Below are 19,221 nucleotides of genomic sequence, written 5' to 3' on the forward strand. Positions count from 1 at the left end.
TAAATTAAGATGTCTTACTACCATTGAAAAAAATTGTCACAATTCCGGTCTGCTAAAGGTGGCTCTCCTATAGGCACCAACGTGATAGCAGCTGGGTCTGGTCTGCTTAGACTGTATATGAACCAGACTGTATATGTCCATTTGGGACATCTCTTCTTTGTATTTTGACTGACCCGCATGCATACATGACTGTCCAGCCTGGTCTCATAGACCAGACGTAACATAGTAAATGGAAATCCGAAACACTCCATTGAGCATGATACAGTATGTTAAGTTTAGTTTGGTTACATAAGACAGAAGGTTAAGGCAAAAAGAAAGTAGAGTGGTTGGTCGGGGAGGATAGGTAGGCACGTAACCCGAACGTCTAGCAACCCAAATGTTGCGTTTTTTTTTATCTCATCATAGACAACTTTAACATTATATCTAATTAGCAACTTTGGAACTACTTACTACTTTTTATCTACATTGCAACTACTTAGCATGATAGCTAACCCTTCCCCTAACCTTTTAACCTAACTCATAACCATAACCTTGATCTTAACCCTAACCCTAGCTAATTTTAGCCACCTAGCTAAAGTCAGCCACAACAAATTGGAATTAGTAACATATTGTAAGAATCGCAATTCGTAACATATCATTTGAACTATGTCTAACATATCATAGAAAAGGATGATGGACATCCGCAAATGAATACATACCATATGAAATGTAAGATTTGTACTACCCTGGATTTACATTTACTATGTTACGTCTAGCCCTGAATCCAGGTTGTACTGTCTGGCAAGTACTGGTCAAATCAACAATGAAAGATGTTCAGATTCAACACTATCTCAGTGTATCTTCCCCTCTGAACTGGTACCTCAGAGTGGAACCAGATTTTCGGTTGATTCACAACAGTCAACAAAATAGGGCAAAGAACTTACTTACCTTTTGTGAAAGTATATAAACACATCAGTTTGATAGGTATAGTTTAAAAAAAAAAATGAAAATTCTTCAGACTTCTACTTTGACTAAATCTAGACATCCACGATGAAAAAACCACTTTCTTTCTACCATGCATGTAGAAAAGCTTGAATCCCAATGATTGAATGATATGACAATTGTTAAGGGTTGTTTACCAGTGCATTTCCAGGCTGCTCCCTTGTTTTTCATTTCATTCTGTGGAGCGGAAAAACAGGGAAGGTGCCACAATGGGATGGCATACCAGCCATTCACACCTCCCAGCCTGTTTGTCAACCATCAGGCTGAAAGTACTATCTTTCTGCCTGTTGTTTCAGCTAGCAGATGGGGGGATAAAATAGTGAGAACGACCCTGAGAATCACTAATTAAGCTCCACCCAAGAAATCAATCATTGACCAGACCAGTGCACTGACTCAAACACAGAAGTGATCTGACATCATTCAGTTGTGGCTGCTTTGTGTGATGTATTGTCGTCTCTACCTTCTTGCCCTGTGTGCTGTTGTCTGTGCCCAATAATGTTTGTACTGTGTTTTGTGCTGCTACCATGTTGTTGTCATTTTGTGTTGCTACCATGCTGTGTTGTCATGTGTTTCTGCCTTGCTATGTTGTTGTCTTTAGGTCTCTCTTTATGTAGTGTTGTGTTGTCTCTCTTGTTGTGATGTGTGATTTGTCCTACATTTATATTGTATTTATTTATTTTCACTACATCCAAAATACTTTGTGATAAATTATCATATCTAAATCTGAAATGTCATAGATTACAAATTGCAAGAGTAGATCACTCTGGCGTCAATGTTAACAGAATGTGTAATTTAGGCGATTTAACACACAAGCTATGTTTCAAGTGAGAATTAGGCAGGTTTGATGCTGAAAAGGAAAGGGAATTCTTTGCAAAAAAAAAGGTAGTGTGTTACATGGCAAAAAAAGTAATTAACTACTGAAAACACTACAAAGATTTGATTTTAGTTCAACTACCACCAAGCTACAGCAAAATATAGTTCAATTACTAGTTGAACTAGATGTAGTTCACTACTCCCCAACACTGTTAAATAGTTACTCTTTGAAAAAGCTTTAGTGAACCGTGTCTGTTCCAAGAACACTCTGAACCCTGAGTGTTCTACTCCTTGGAGTAACCTTCTGAGGGAAGCACCCACTTCTATTCCGATGCTAATCATCATTCTTAGATGCTGCCTTCCTTTTGAGAGCATGAATGCATTATTACACAGCTGTTTTAGAAGCCTGGACACATTTGTACAAACCGTGCAGCACTACATATATTTAATGTAATTTGAGTATCAATTAGTTCTAAATTAGAATTAGAGTTTGAGCCCATGTTTCAGACACATGGCTGGTTTTGGGGATCCAGGTTAAGTCTATTCCCGTACTTAAAATCACTTTCAATAGAGATTCTCCATTGGGCATGCTTTTTAGGAGTAGGTTTAATTTGCACTTGAGGCTTTTCAATTTGACAGGCACACTGTTTGTGCTGGCATTAGGACAGAACCATGTTTAAAATACAGGGTTGTCAAAACAACACATAGAGCAGGGTCGACCAAACTGGGGCCTGCGGGTGTTTGGTTTGGCCCGCTAAGTAAAAAAAATATTTAGGAATTCAGTTGGAGTCTCAATTTACTGTTAAAAGTTAGAAATTAGAATACACAAGTTGCAATTTCGAAATGTTCCACTTATTATGTCAGTCACTGGCAGTCACTCAATGTCAGCTAACATGTCAGCTAACATTTTCTAGATTGCCAGGTAAGGTAGTCTAGCCAGTTATCTAAAATGTTTTGCTTGTGAGGTTGCTGGGCCACCCCAACCAAATCTCACTTAGGGTCTCTGTGATGAGGCAGCCTTAGACTGGCTTCATCACCATTTTAAAAGGTCTTTAAAATGTATTTCAATATTACCTAAAAATGTGTGTGGTTGTGTGGTTTGGACAAAGTGCACTATCTACACGTTTAGGTGTTCCTGATCTTAATTGTTTGCTACCGAGTTGGTTGCGCAGGTGGAAGCTAGGTGTGGTGAGTTACATAATTAGCGTGTAGTTCACCCATGTGTTATGTTCTATTTGATGTACTGTAGCTCTGTATTTTTAAACTAAAGTATGACTAAATATGGCAATTTAAACTAATGAATGCAATTAACTTAAATCATGTTTTCCACAGTGTTACCTGGTCTAATTAATAAATGTAAGTTATTCTAATCAAATGCTCATTCTCATTGGTTAATAAGTGTGGGTAGGGTTGAGGAAAAAAGGGATGAATGCTGTCCTTTTCTCTCAGCTCAGGTTTGAATATCATTTTACAATGTGCTCCACAGGACGTTTGTTGTGTCCTGTATGCACAGCAGAGGAGGCTGGTGGGAGGAGCTATAGGAGGATGGGCTAATTGTAATGGCTGGAATGGAATTAATGGAACGGTATAAAACATATGGAAACCACACAGTTGACTCCGCTCCATTAATTCCAATCCAGCCATTACAATGAGCCTGTCCTCCCATAGCTCCTCCCACCGGCCTCCTCTGACTACAGGCAGTTGATATCTGCTGTCCTGGTATACTCTCTTTAGTCCCAGTAAGGAGATAGTTAGGCTCTGTCTAGAACTGCAAAAGGGTTAGGCCTAGTCTTAGCTACAGTAGGAACCCTATTGAGAGGCTAGTCTTTAGACTCACCGTCATCTGTCATTTTTGTGAGTTTTCGCATCCTGAATGTTGGTGCTATGGACAACTGTTTTCGAGACAAGCCATGTTTCCTGAAATCCTGCATCTGCAATACATTGTTTTTGTACAATCATGGGTCCTCCTTCTTCCCACCTATCACCTCCCTTGGCCACTCTGGGTCTGCTATGCTACAGGCGCTTCTGCCTGATGAGCTTCCCTGATGAACATAGAGCACTGCAAAGTACAGTAGGTGTGGAGTAGGAAAAACATTGGTACAATGACAGTAGGCCTAATATTTCCATTCCAGCTATTTTATTATACACAGCCACAAACAGTCAGTTAATGCAAGGGAGCTGAGGGACCAAATAAATAAAGTTAGAAGGCCTACTAGCCCACGTTTTATTAGGTATTCAATCAAGTTATAACATTTATGCCATAATGCTAATTGTTCATGGTATACATAGAATGTGAAAGGAAGGAGAGAGGGTCTGCTCAACAAATGCAAGTTAGGAAAATAATCTTCCATAGCCATGAACTGGCGAGCCATATTGTACCTTCCCTTGTATTTCCACACTACTCTGCTTGCGTTGTCAGTTGTCAAGGGGGATGTTGCCAAGGATGGCTTGCCAGTCGTGATGGAGAGAGCTTCCCTAGCAACCACTTCCCCTGCTGGCCAAATCATCATGTAACAGGGCTCATCCACCGAATGCTTTGGTGACTCAGAGACGTCTTCCTCTTGAGTGAGCGCTGTGAACTGAGGGTGGGGTGCGAGCATACAACTTCAGCAGCAAGGCCTATCCATTTGTCAAGTCCTGAGAAAGCACAAAGGACAGCTTGTTCTCTGTTGGAAGCCTGATTAGATCATTAACGACACAGCGATGGCCACCTCAAGTTGGCCAGAATATCCCCCAAATATGTCAGTGTGTGGTGCATAGGCCTACTGACCTGATATGCTGTAGACGTGAGGTTGCGGCAACATCGTGGCAAGATAACAATGAAAATGTCTTTGTAGTTTGGAGATTAAATAAATTCCCAATATACTATATGATCTTGTGTCTTAAACAACTACCCACAATCATTTTTCCGAAATGATCTAATGTTTAGCCTAGTGTTACTTGAATTCAAATTTTCTTTCTTTCAAACATTTTATTTTACATTTTCAATACATTACAAATACTAATCTCTGATAATAATCTTCATAAGAGCTGAAGGTAGAAGTTGCATGAGTGACCACAGATCTAGAATCAGATACCATCTCCAGGTCCTAACGAAACTTCTCTGCCTTCTCCAAATGGAAAACGGACCTTAGAACAGAGTCTACTCTGTATAGAGGCAATATCCCACTTTCCACTGGCTCGCCCATATTTTACGCATGCGCAGCAGCTTGCTTTTGCTGTCGCAGTGGCAGCCACTACGCTGGTAACCAAAATATAAACTTTGTCAAGAGAAGACCTGCAGTTATAACAAATATAAGGGTCGTGTCGATGCTGGAAATGTATGTTGTCCGCTTGCATGGATTACTGCAGTTTTGTCAAGGAAACGTTTCAATCAATCCAATACGCACCACGTGGTTTGGGTTTGTCCAATTGGAGCAACGCTTTGATACTCGAAAGCGTGCCCTTTGTTCAGGATTTCGCCAAGTTATCAACAATATGGTCGAATTAACTTTTATACAGCAACATGTGGACAAAGAATATGATTTGTAACGGCAAGATGACAATTTCTGGATACGTCAATATCTTTTTTTCCTGGGGTAGTGAGTGTGTAGCCTAGACATTTTTTGGCAAACGTTTTGCCATGAGCTTATTCATCACATGACTTCCCTTCCCCCACCCCGAGAATGATGAAGAAGTCGGACATGTTTGAGGGAAATGTGTTGAAAAAAAAAGTGTCGTGATGGAGGACAAGGAGAATTTTGAAGTAAAGTTTTTACTTTGCATAATGGATTTACAAAATGAGATTTTTAATAGTTAAGTTTTATGTAACCCTGGGAGTCAATTAGCAAACTATTTTTGTTGGTATTTACTCAAGATTAAGACAAATATTAATGTATGGTTTAATTCAAGTTTCGTTGTATTTAGAAGCTTTCAAATGTATACTTTTTGTCCGTATATATTGAAAATGGCGAGGATTTAGTGGCGTGACATTGAAGAGAACGTGTAACCTTGGTGTGGGGGATGGGTATTATCGTTTGGGAACCATTTTGTAGAGCTTTTAAAACTACTTTTACGAGTTTCTTTTTGTCGAAGGTTGGCATTGTGCTGATAATCCAGTATACTCTAGTTTGTTGGACTTGGTCGAATGAGTTTCTTGGTATGATAGGAACTGGTTGGGGATTTAGTTGTATAAGTTAAATGTAGATATAACAAACGTTAGCTGGTTTGGGTTTTCTCTGGACAGCTACTGTTGAAGATTTGAAGCTTTATAGTTATGATTTAGTTGAAATGTTCAAATCGTGAATGCGGCCTACTTGGGTGTTATTGAAGATGAGCAACTTTGCGCTAAAATTCTTAACAGTTGCGACCTTTGCTTGAAGGGCCTTTTAAAAGTAAATCTTATCTCATTTGATAACCATTTCAGCAAGAGTTGAGAGAATTGCTGTGTCATTCCATGGAGGGCAATTTCCTTTGCATTTAAAACCTCAGCTTCAGTGTGAGTTAAGCTATTTTGTCCAAATGTTGAGCTATTAATAGTATGTCAGGCCATGGTTGAGTTCTTACATTAGTAGGCCTCGGATAATGGTAGCCTTTCTTGTCAGAAATGATTCCTGGTAAAATATGTAGTTAGGTCAGACAGCACGCTGTTTGGAACTAGGCGTTATGATCATCGCCCTTTTGATCCAACGCAGGGAGTGGTATTACTTGTACATTTTGTGACACCATCTCATGTATGCACAGTCAAGCTCGTGTACACTTCAAGATGGCGCTCCGTAAACACAACCAAAATGCGGCTACTCGAAAAGAAATGTTTTTAAGCGCTCGGCCTACATTTGGCATCTGATAGATACGTGCGACCGAACTCGCTAACCAATGGCTTGCTTTCTGTTCACTCTGGAAGTTCGCGCTAGAGGTTCAGCGACCAATCATTATCGTTGCCTTGCCCACGCTGACGTAATGTAATTTGATAAGCGAAAGGGCGGGTTGTTGGATGTCGCATTTCGTAATAGACTACGTAAAATAACCAATCAATGTACACATTTTGAGTGCTGGGAGGTCTAGCCAGTAATATTGCGAATGTAGTTTGATTGATAATAACATTATGCGAATAGGTTGGATGGGAAGCATATAGGAAAACAAATGAGTGTTTGGAGGTGTGGTTACTCTGGTTGACATGTTCAACTGCGAATAGAAAACCATAGGGCGTAGTCTTATATTCCGTATCCAATAGAATGCATGGTTGGTCTATAAATTGTCGGGCATAGACGAGAGATGCCATTTCGCTGAAGCAGTGATCAGTTGGATTCGGTGGGGGCTGGAGGAAAGGACGGGCAAAACAGGAACTTGAATATTGGTATTTAAACAGAATCCGGATCCATCGCGATGGAGACGGCCATAAACCCGCCCCATGACAGGTACCGATCGGGCTAATTGAATTTAAGTTTGCGATCTGAAAGCATATTGTTGCATTAGGAATAGTATTCACTTATAAACAGATGCTTTCTGATTACCGACATGTTCACCGAAAGTGTTAAACCAAGACTGCTCAGTCGGCATAGAGCGTTTGTATAATTTTGCAACAAAAAACAATATTGGACAATTGTCAGGATGTGACCACTGTCAATCTGCAAAATATGACAATCATTATTTGGGACGCCTGTCGTTTAAATCGTACTGCACCGACGCCATCTTCCCAGCGTCTCGAGCAGCTAGTCCTTGCGGTAGTAGGATTGCCTAGCCCATCTGGCATGATAACAAGCGAACTAACGTTAGTTGGATATCGCTAAACTGGATTTACACGAGCATAACTGTCTATCGCTCTTTATTTTCTCTTCCTGTTGGTTAACTAACTGTTAATGGCTGGGTGAATGTTGGCATGTTAGCGAAGTTCTTTCACATTGTGATTGTTTGGTGGGCATATTATTGCTCGGTAACTGGCACCGCTAAGTTTGCGGTGTTAGTTAGCTAGCTAATTTACGGCTAGGCTACTAACTAGCAGACGGTCATTGCTCACCGGGAAGTCTACTCTGGTAGTTAGCTATTTTCCGTTAACTCGAAGTTGGCAAACTAAAGGATATAAGAATATAGTATAGCCATGATTGTTTTCCTTACGTTAGCCATTGAAAGCTCGTCTCGTCGAGTGAAAGCTAAGAAAGTTAACTGAGCTGTTTTCGTAGACGCATAACAGTAAGTTACTTGCTAATGTAGCTACCTACTGCATCACCAATGTATTTGAGTAGAACTAACGTAGCGGTGACTCTGGTTTGGTAGACGAGGTGAGCTGGGTTGGTAACTAACTACTGGTTTGAAATATTTGGCGAGTCTCGTTCTCCTGTTTTTGGATGGAGAGGGATATATTTGGCGAACAGGGTGGTAAACGTCACATGTCATGGCTGCATCACGGTTATGGATAGTGCTGATCATTTAGCCGTCATATATTTCAGCCTAACTCCGGGGCATTGCAATGGTTTTTAATCAGCATGTGCAAGTCAAGTATCTAACTGTTGGATGGGAATAGTTTCCCATCAGGTCCTAGCAATGGCCTCACAATCCACTCACTACCTTTCCAGTCACCAAACCTTGAAAATATTAAGACATCTACTTTCTTTTGTAACCATTCAAGTAAAATGTACATTAGATAATGTTGTGGTTAGTACAGACTTCCCTTTCCCAAACATTACTTTTTTAAAGGAGATGTAGCTCATGTTGATGTTTTTGTTGCTGACAAGTGTCAGTGATGTAAGTGTTTTATGTATTTGAAAGTAATAAAGTACACTAAATGTCAAATGTCTTTTCCTACTTGTATCATTTGAATACCAGCTGATTATTAAGCTATGAGCAGAAGGGAGGGGATATCTGTGACTTGGATTGTCACGGTCATCATAGGCTACAAAACCCATGTCTTCATTCAAGAAACTCTGAAACAGTCTTCATTTTGTAGAGTTGGTAATGGAGCAAGTCACTACAGCATGGCTTCCACGTAGGTTATGTAATGGGCACTGTCTGCATCAGTTATTTGTTTGTGTTCGTGTGAAGGTAAGTTACAGGTGAATATAAAATTCTGGTTGAGTAGTCTCTGGTGTTCACTTATGAGGAAGATGCAGCTCTACTGATCTAGTCTGAGTGAAGGGGACATGTAGACGCAGCCTACAGTATAGAGTGGTTGGTAATGGGCTTTTTGATATGAACTTTTTCAAAATTGGTCAGTTCATCTTGAGGACCAAGCCCTGTTCGCTATCTTATGTAAGCACAACAAGACATGTCACCCAGTTGCATCACTGGAACATTTTCCATATTATTTTAGATTGTCCGTATAGAGGAAGTTAATTCCTGATAGCAATTATGAAGAGACCAAGAGTATTTGGCCATAAGTGGCTTCTAATTGCCGAGAAACAGTGCACCTTTCAATACACACAGTTAATGTTCACAAGGCATGGAATATGAATACAAGCTTTTTGCACAGTTTCACTAGTCTATAAAAACTCAGTTATGGTGTATGTAAATAAATCAGCTCATTTTTGTCAATGGGGCATTTGAACAGGGTTAGGTAGGGTCACTTGTGATCTGAGTGAATTGATCACTGCACTCTTGAGCCCCTCCATTTATGATTCTGGTTAAAACACGCGTTGTATCTATCACAATGCTAGATGCACAAACCACAATTGACTGTGGACTTGTACTTTGTTGGTGGGGGGTAGGTTCTAGTTACCATGTTTTATAATGTTAGCTTCGTTGCCAGGGAGACGAGAAATGGGCAGTTAAACGCATGGAGGTGTTGTCTTCCCCCATTTCTATAACATTGCTCCCCTCTAAGCGTCTGGGTGTTTAATGGCAGGACTACGGGATCATATCACCAGTATAATGGTCACTGCATTCCATTAAATCCACCGTTTCATTTAACAGGCTGTTTGTATGTAACATGTTATACTCATACCGAACATAAAGTGACATAACTGTTGCTGTGTATGTCCAGCCATCCTCTTATCACAGTTTCAACAGATAACACTGTTTCCATTGAGACCACTTACCCACAGATATTATCAGCCAGGGGCACTAAACCACAGCCAACAGAAAGGTTTCAACAGTCAAAGGGTTCATGGTGTAACAATGCAAACTACCGCTCAAAGCTAAATATACCCTTACATCCTTGTCGTGGTGTATTGCGTAAGCTTTTTGGCTACTTGGTGAACCTCACAAATGCCTGCCCGATGCCAGCTGTCTAAGAACTCCTGAAACCACACCCATATATATATAATATTTCCTACAGCCTGTGAGTACTGGTAGTCTGGCTAGTACTTTAGTTTCTGTCAATGCCGATGAGGCAGTTGTGACTCAAAGCTCAATTGAAACGGAATCATGGTGAGAGAAGGCATTAGTCGCTGTTGACTGGATATTTTTTGCTAACCTGTCCTCATTTAAGATGTTTCGAGTGGGCTAGCTAAGTAGAAGGCTTGTTCAATGAGGGCTGCAGCGTCATCCTAATACCTTGTCCTTTCTCCACCTCCCCATTTTTCTTTGTGCCCCATTGCTCTATGCTTATTCCCTCCTCCCTTTCCGTCAACAGCTCCCTGGGCGGGGTCGACGTAGTCCTGCATGGCATCATGGCGATGGAGCATGGCCCGCCGGGCCCCGGAAAGCGCATCCGGAAACCATCATTGCTGTTCGAGGGATTCGAGGGCCCGCCGTTGCTCCCCCACGGGCAAGCTCCCCCCTCTGGGTCACCACGGCCCCTAGTGCACGACACGAACCGGCAGGGCCGCGCCACCAACCAGCTGCAGTTCCTCCAGAGAGCCATGATGAAGTACCTGTGGAGGCATCACTTCGCATGGCCCTTCCATGAGCCTGTGGACGCCTCCAAGCTCAGCCTGCCTGTGAGTGTCCCTGCAAGCCACTGTTCCAGAGAGGCCAGTCACATTGTACCTTAGCCAAACTCAGACGGACAGCGGATATTTCTCGATAGATAATCAAATAGTGTTATTTAACCCTATTTGCCCATTAGGATGTCACAGTTTTCAGAAGTAAATAGAACTAAGGTATTTCGAATATTTTTATGTTAGGTTGGGAACTTCTCAAAGTTTTCTAAAAGCCTTTCTTCCAAGCTTACAGACAATACAGCGCTGAATAGGCGTGGAGAGCTCTGTTTATTTATTATTAGCACGGCAGTGTTAAGTCAACGTGCTCCTCTCTGCCTCAGGACTATCACAAGATCATCAAACAGCCCATGGACATGGGGACCATCAAGCGCCGCCTGGAGAACAACTACTACCGCAGCGCCAGCGAGTGCATGCAGGACTTCAACACCATGTTCACCAACTGCTACATCTACAATAAGGTGTGTGTATGTGAGACACAAATGCTGTAACCACAGTTAACATTTTCACTGTCATAAATGAGCCATTGACCAACTGAGGCTACTGGCTGGACACTAGAGGGAGTCAAAACGCCATTTGCGTTTAAAAGCTCGACATCGTATTATCTATTTATATTTGACGTCTCTGGAAACTGTCAGAGATACGGCACTAATAAACCCAGTCTTATAAACTGTCTAAAGATATCATCTTTTCTGATGGAGATGACGCTGATCTCACATCCTATTTTGAGAAGTTATGTGCCCTACATGTAATCTCCAGCCGGGTAACGCTTTTCCATGGTGACTGTCTCCCAGCCAACAGATGATATTGTTCTGATGGCCCAGTCCCTGGAGAAAGCTTTCCTTCAGAAGGTTGCCCAGATGCCCCAGGAGGAGATAGAACTGCCCCCTCCACCACCACGAGGCAAACCGGGCAAGCCAGGCAGAGGACGCAGGGCCACAGGTGAGCACCAGGGGAGCATGGAGGGGTGGGGGTTTTGTGTGTGGTTAATGAATGTGTGTGATTCTGTTTGTGTGTGGTTAATGAATGTGTGTGGTTAATGAATGTGTGTGGTTAATGAATGTGTGTGATTCTGTTTGTGTGTGGTTAATGAATGTGTGTGATTCTGTTTGTGTGTGGTTAATGAATGTGTGTGATTCTGTTTGTGTGTGGTTAATGAATGTGTGTGATTCTGTTTGTGTGTGGTTAATGAATGTGTGTGATTCTGTTTGTGTGGTTGTTTTGGGGAAATGTGTTTGATATTGGCTCTCTCTGTCAGATAATGTGAATATGAATAATATCTACGTGTATATCTATCTACATATCAATCTATATATCATATAATATGCCATTTAGCAGATGTTTTTATCTAAAGCGATCTAGTGATGCATACATTGTTGTTATGGGCGTCTCTATCGGGAGTCAAACCCACAATCCTTGATGTTACAAGCGCCAGGTTTTACCAACTCAGCGACACAGGACCACATGAATACGTGTGAACTCCCATGCGTAACTACCTTTTCCCCTTCATTTGCCTCAGTACCAGGAGGAGTGACGACTGCTCACCAGGTCCCGGCAGTGTCCCAGTCCGCGTACTCTCCCCCCACGCCGGACACCCCAGAGTCGCTGCTCTCCACCCCCCCACAGACGCTCCTGGCCAAGAGCCTACCTCTCACCCTCCACAGTACTCCTGCTATGCTAGGCTTATCCCCCACACAGCCCACAGCCAAGGTGCAGTGTTCACTTACCCCCTAAACTACAAAGTTGTTATACAATTTACCTGATGGCCATGCAAATGTTTGTGCTACTTTAGAGCACCTACTGCAACAATGTTAGCAGGAAATTGGCGACATCATCTGACATCGTCTTTTCTTTTTGTGTGTTTTTAAAGAAATATATTTATTTTCTTGGCCTGTTATCCAAAATGGTAAGCTTTCAGCCAATGACTAGAGCTCCTGTGTCTCTTGTCTCCCAACAGAAAAAGGGAGTGAAGCGGAAAGCAGACACCACCACCCCCACCACCATGGCCATGCCCATCACCGTTGGCGTTGGCGGGATTGGCATGGGCATGGCCGGCGGGCCCGACTCCCCATTGACACTCACCTCGCTGGGGGTAGGCCATGGCTTGGGGCTCGGCATGGGTATTGGTATGGGCCGCGGCAGAGGCACGGCGGGCACCAAAGCACCTGCAGGGAGACGGGGAGTCAGTGGGCGCCCTATCAAGCCCCCGAAAAAGGACCTGCCGGATTCTGTGCAGCTCCAGCCGGTGCGGCGCGGCAAACTGGGCCAGCAGCTCCGGTACTGCAACGGGATTCTCAAAGAGCTGCTGTCCAAGAAGCACGCAGCGTACGCCTGGCCCTTTTACAAACCAGTGGACGCCTCCATGCTGGGCCTACACGACTACCACGACATCATCAAGCAGCCCATGGACCTCAGCACCATCAAGGTACATGCCTCACCACCACAGGAGGCCGGTGGCACCTTATTGGGGAGGACGGGCTCGTGGTAAGGACTGGAGCGGAATCAGTGGAACGGAATCAAATACATCAAACATGATTTCCAGGTGTTTGATTCCGTTCCATTTGCTCTGTTCTGGCCATGGCTATGAGCCGTCCTCCCCTCAGCAGCCTCCTGTGCTCCACCACACAGCCTGTTTGTAATCCTCACACAATGGACCCTAGGTAAGGGCTGTATATCAGAGCTGCATCAAGCACCGTGAAGGTAGACGGTCAGTAAATCTGTGATATTAACCTCCTTCACTCTCCCTCTGCAGAGGAAAATGGACAGTCGAGAGTACCGGGATGCCCAGCAGTTTGCCGGCGACGTGAGGATAATGTACTCTAACTGCTACAAGTACAACCCTCCAGACCATGACGTGGTAGCCATGGCACGCAAACTACAGGTACGGGTCAACACATTTTAAGCATGGAGATGTCTTTTCTTGGCTGCGTTTCTATGCCTTTGAGCAGTAGTATCGTACAGCTGATATCTTCCTCTCTCGCCAGGACGTCTTTGAGTTCTGCTTTGCCAAGATGCCCGACGAGCCTGCGGCCCCTCCCGCTTCCATGGGTGGGCACTCCTCATCTTCATCTTCCTCCTCGTCCTCGTCTGAGAGTGACCCCAGCAGCGAGAGCGACAGCAGCCCCAGCTCGGACAGCGAGGAGGAGCGAGCACACCGCCTGGCCGAGCTGCAGGAACAGGTGTGTACACAGGTAGACTGACCCAGCCCTGCGCCCACCGCAACACCACAAACACACGCGCACACATCAACATTCAGACTACGTTACATCACAAAGTTCCATTACATTTTAGTGATTTAGCAGACGCTCTTATCCAGAGCGACTTACTGTTAGTGCGCTCGTCTTCAACCAGCTAGATGAGACAACCACATATCTGTTGTAGTAATACATTTTTCTTCAATAATGTAGTTGTCAGAAAAATCAAGAAAGTGCAGGTAATTAAAAAAAAGATCCACAGTGTATATATATATATATATATTTCACTTTTTAAATACAAAATGATTTATGTAAACCTGAGCTGGAAGTGTTTGCCACAACAGTCACTGACCGTGTCCTCTCCATGGTCCCATCAGCTGAAAGCAGTTCATGAGCAATTGGCAGCCCTCTCCCAGGGCCCCGTCGTCAAGCCTAAGAGGAAGAAAGAGAAGAAGGACAAGAAGAAGAAGAAGAGGCCCGAGAAGCATCGGGGAAGCCGGATACCAGCTGAAGAGGATATACCCATTCGGCCGGCTAAAATGCCCAAGGTCACCAAGACGCCGAAGATGACGAAGACACCCAAGAGCAGCAAAGGAGGCTCCACACAGGGCAAGAGGAGCACTGGCAAGAAGAGCAACAAGAGCAAGTGAGTTCCCTCTACTGGCAAGTGGTGTCTAGCGATTTTAACATCTGTCATAATATGATTTATTTACTCCATACTATAACCATTCCCAAAAACTATTCTTGACAAAAGCAAACTGTTTACCTTCAGGCTTGAATCATTAAATCACACTCTCACGCTCAGGTCCTCCAAGAAGTCTCAGGCGGTGACGCTCAGCATGCACCAGATGAGCGCCGCCGCCATGCTCCCCCACTACGACTCCGAGGAGGAAGACGAGGTGTCGCCCATGAGCTACGACGAGAAGCGCCAGCTCAGCCTGGACATCAACAAGCTGCCCGGGGAGAAGCTGGGCCGCGTGGTTCACATCATCCAGGCGCGCGAGCCTTCGCTGCGCGACACCAACCCAGAGGAGATCGAGATCGACTTTGAGACGCTCAAGCCGTCCACGCTGCGCGAGCTGGAACGTTACGTCATGACCTGCCTCCGCAAGAAGCCTCGCAAACCCTACGGTGAGGGAGCTTTCCTGTGTAGCGCCGGACCTTTCCCCCCCAAATGTTCTCTGGTCCCTAAGTGTCCAGGATGGGCGCAACCATAGGGCTTTCATGTCACAATTTCACTCAAATGTCATACAAATTTCATGGGTTTCACTGGGTAGCATCATAGTGACTTAGTCTCTGTTTATTGGATCAGTTGGTGAATGCAGACATTGCATCATCTAACCCCCTGGTCTCCTCTCTGTTAGTAGGGAAGAAAGGTGGAGCAGGGAAGTCCCGGGAGGAGCTGGCTCTGGAGAAGCAGTTGGAACTGGAGCAGAGGCTGCTGGATGTCAGCGGGCAGCTCAACTCTGGCAAGAAGCCTCAGAAAACCAAAGGTGAGTCAGAATACATCTGCGTCAGTGTCCAAAGAATAGACACAGCAGACATGGCAACTACCCTGAACAAAAATAGAAACGCAACATGTAAAGCGTCGGTCCCATGTTTCACGAGCTGAAATGGAAGATCCCAGAACTGTTCCATAAGCACAAAAAGCTTATCTCTTAAATGTTGTACACAAATGTGTTTTTGCATTCCTGTTAGTGAGGATTTCTCCTTTGCCAAGATAATCCATCCATTTGACAGGTGTGGCATATCAAGAAACCGATTAAACAGCATGATCATTACACAGGTGCACCTTGTGCTGGGGACAATAAAAGGCCACTCTAAAATGTGCAATTTGTCACACAACACAATGCCACAGATGTCTCAAGTTTTTAGACCCCGTGCGTTTGGTATGCTGACTGCAGGAATGTCCATCAGAGCTGTTGCCAGAGAATTGAATGTTCATTTCTCAACCATAAAGCCGCCTTCAACGTCATTTTAGAGAATTTACCGCAGACCACGTGTATGGCGTCTTGTGGGCGAGCGGTTTGCTGATGTCAACGTTGTGAACAGAGTGCCCCATTGTGACTGGTGGGGTTATGGTATGGACGGGCATAAGCTGTTGACAACGAGCACAATTGCATTTTATCGGTGGGAATTTGAATGCACAGAGATACCGTGACGAGATCCTGAGGCCATTGTCATGCCATTCATCTGCCGCCATCACCTCATGTTTCAGCATGATAATGCAAGGAGCCTTGTTGCAAGGATCTGTACACAATTCCTGGAAGCTGAAAATGTCCTAGTTCTTCCCTGGCCTGCATACTCACCAGACATGTTTGGGATGCTCACTGCATGAGGCAGATGTTGGTCACACCAGATATTGTCTGGTGTTCTGATTTTGTTTTTTGAAGGTGTCTGACCAACAGATGCATATCTATCTGTATATAAGTCATGAAATCCATTGATTAGGGCCTAATGAATTCATTTAAATTGCCTGATTTCCTTATATGAACTTTATCTTTAAAATCTTTGAAATTGTTGCGTTTTATATTTTTGTTCAGTATACTTTCAGAGCATTCACAGAGATGTGGAACTACAAGCCAAAATGTATTTAAAATACATGTTCTCTTATGTATGGCCCTATCCACCTTCATAGTGGAAGAGGTCAGCTCAGGCCTGTGTAAAATGTGTGGGTTGTCTTAACGTTATATTCCAAGTGTTTGACCCTGTGTGTATCGGTGTCTCTCTCTCAGCAGAGAAGCCCAGTGCAGTGGAGCCCCACGCCGTAGCGTCTCGCCTCAGCGCCAGCAGCTCCAGCTCAGACTCTTCCTCCTCTTCTTCCTCGTCCTCCTCTGACACCAGTGACTCGGACTGAAAGCTCCAGAGGGATGGGCATTGAGCCAATGAACCCCAGACAGGACAGAGCAGGACTGCCAACAGAGCTGCAGGCGGGTCAGACTATAGTCAGAACTGACCCGGAATTAAAAAAGATAGAGATGTGTTGAGAGAATCCAGTTCCAACAGAAGTGGATGGAGAGAGACTTTTTTTCATTGCCCTAGAAACCTAGAGGGTTGACATAGATGATGCGCCGTCTCATAGGAAAAAGAGCCGATGGCAGGATCTCTACTGGCTCTAGAAAGATGGCAGGATCTCTACTGGCTCTAGAAAGATGGCAGGATCTCTACTGGCTCTAGAAAGATGGCAGGATCTCTACAGGCTCTAGAAAGATGGCAGGATCTCTACTGGCTCTAGAAAGATGGCAGGATCTCTACTGGCTCTAGAAAGATGGCAGGATATCTACTGGCTCTAGAAAGATGGCAGGATCTCTACTGACTCTAGAAAAATGGCAGGATCCCTACTGGCTCTAGAAAGATGGCAGGATCTCAAGATGGCAGGATCTCTACTGGCTCTAGAAAGATGGCAGGATCTCTACTGGCTCTAGAAAGATGGCAGGATCTCAAGATGGCAGGATCCCTACTGGCTCTAGAAAGATGGCAGGATCTCTACTGGCTCTAGAAAGATGGCAGGATCTCAAGATGGCAGGATCCCTACTGGCTCTAGAAAGATGGCAGGATCTCAAGATGGCAGGATCTCTACTGGCTCTAGAAAGATGGCAGGATCTCAAGATGGCAGGATCTCTACTGGCTCTAGAAAGATGGCAGGATCTCAAGATGGCAGGATCTCTACTGGCTCTAGAAAGATGGCAGGATCCCTACTGGCTCTAGAAAGCGAGGAGGATAGATAGTCCAGAACTCTGGGATCATCTCGTACTATGTCTTTCTCTCCATGCTTTGTGTATATACTATGTACAAATATATAAATATCTATTTTTCTTTTATAAAGAAGAATTTTAAGGAATCCCCAAATGTGGGGATAAAGTAAAGGTGTGGACAGGCTGTCTTTAGATTAACTGTTTTATGACAAGGAATTAGAAGGAAAAGTGTGTGTGTGAGAGAGAGAGAGAGTGGCACGGCCTCGCACAGTAAACACAGCCCTGCTTAGTTTCTCATCTTGTTGATGCAGGCGTTTGAAATAATTCTGCATTGTAAAGCACCTTGGTTCAGTATACATGAAGAAACTGAAGAGCATCAAGACTGCAACATACGCATGTACTTCTACAGCTTGAGAGCGTTGTCCGTGGTACACAAATGGTTTACGTGAACTAACTTTTTTCCGACGTTTCACTCTGTAAATGACCTGTTTCTATCTTGTGACCAATCTGCAAATAAATTGTGAGGACATCTCTCCACTCAGCATTACCCACACCCACAACTAGATTCTTCCCTCGTTTTGTTCACTGTCAATTGGATATGTCCAGGATGTGTCAAGTGAAGTCTACAGACTACTGAAATGGCCACATCTCTTTTGCAAGACATTTTAACTTGCATGAGTAATGCACAATGATTAGATTTTGAGAGTTAATTTTATCGGTGGAAAAAATATATTTTTGTAGATGGTATCTTAGTAAGGTTCAGTGGGGTGGTTACATGCCGTCCTTCTGTCCCCCAGGTCTGATTCCCGTAGCGTTGCAATAACAAAGTTTTATGGCACAAAACCACACTATTTATTTTAACAACTTGGCCTTTTAACATTTTGACAGCTGAATATTTTTTTTTGTCTTCAATTTAGCTAAATCTGATTTGGGAAGAAGATTGTAGTGACCATTTCTTTGCTCGTAGTGCGTTTAGCAGAAGTGGTATATGTATTATTTGATATTCTGAGGTACTGAACTGATTTTTTCATTTAGTTCAAGATTTTTTTTATATATATAATTGAGAATTTTGATTTTGTACATGTAATCAGTTATTTATTTGAGTGGACACTGAGACCAAATCCTTCTTGCGTTTACTTGGAAGTCAATGGAGAAAGTTGGATATTGGTAATAATGACAAACTACTCAAACAAAAATGTGTACAGCTGTAAGGAGACAAGGCACGGTTGAAAAAAGTTTACATTTTACAGTCACAACTTTGGAGCATGTTTCTACAACTATGAGGTTTGATTTTGTTCTTAGTTATGTTCTTTCACCCCCTACAATTGTGAGGCGGTTGTTTCTTGCTCTGTTTATTTTCAAAGAAAAAAAAAAAACGTAACTGTCCGACTACAAATAAAGAGAGAGAGGTCTTTAACACTCACTCTGTGTCTGTTTTGAGCAATAAAGTGGGCCCATGAAATGATTCAAAAGGAGGATGATAAGCTGTTTTATTAGTGGCAATTATTTTCAACAGTCAAGTTCTTGCCGTGGCGACATTGATCACTAGATGGCAGCAGTCAGTGCAAAAACCAATGTGTTCTGGCCTAATTCTCATGTCTGAGAGCAGAAGACCCAAGTGAAGGTACATTACATGGCCAAATGAGTGGATTCAGCTATTTCAGCCACACCCGTTGCTGACCAGTG

General features: G+C 43.5%; 1 protein-coding gene across 8 annotated transcripts; it reads left to right on the top strand.

Moving 5' to 3' along the window:
* The first annotated feature begins 5,126 nt into the window (after window positions 1-5,126).
* On the top strand, window positions 5,127-18,095 carry brd2 (bromodomain containing 2). Of its 8 annotated transcripts, none has more exons than XM_014177075.2 (12): window positions 5,127-7,190; window positions 10,340-10,646; window positions 10,970-11,107; window positions 11,441-11,588; window positions 12,166-12,356; window positions 12,604-13,071; window positions 13,399-13,527; window positions 13,631-13,837; window positions 14,218-14,486; window positions 14,646-14,971; window positions 15,205-15,333; window positions 16,576-18,095. In XM_014177075.2, exons 1-12 carry the CDS (start codon window positions 7,159-7,161, stop codon window positions 16,695-16,697), a joined length of 2,466 nt encoding a protein of 821 aa, XP_014032550.2. In that variant the 5' UTR covers window positions 5,127-7,158; the 3' UTR covers window positions 16,698-18,095.
* The last annotated feature ends 1,126 nt before the right edge of the window (window positions 18,096-19,221 follow it).

This window comes from Salmo salar, chromosome ssa27 (genome assembly GCF_905237065.1).
Source record: "Salmo salar chromosome ssa27, Ssal_v3.1, whole genome shotgun sequence".
NCBI lineage: Eukaryota > Metazoa > Chordata > Actinopteri > Salmoniformes > Salmonidae > Salmo > Salmo salar.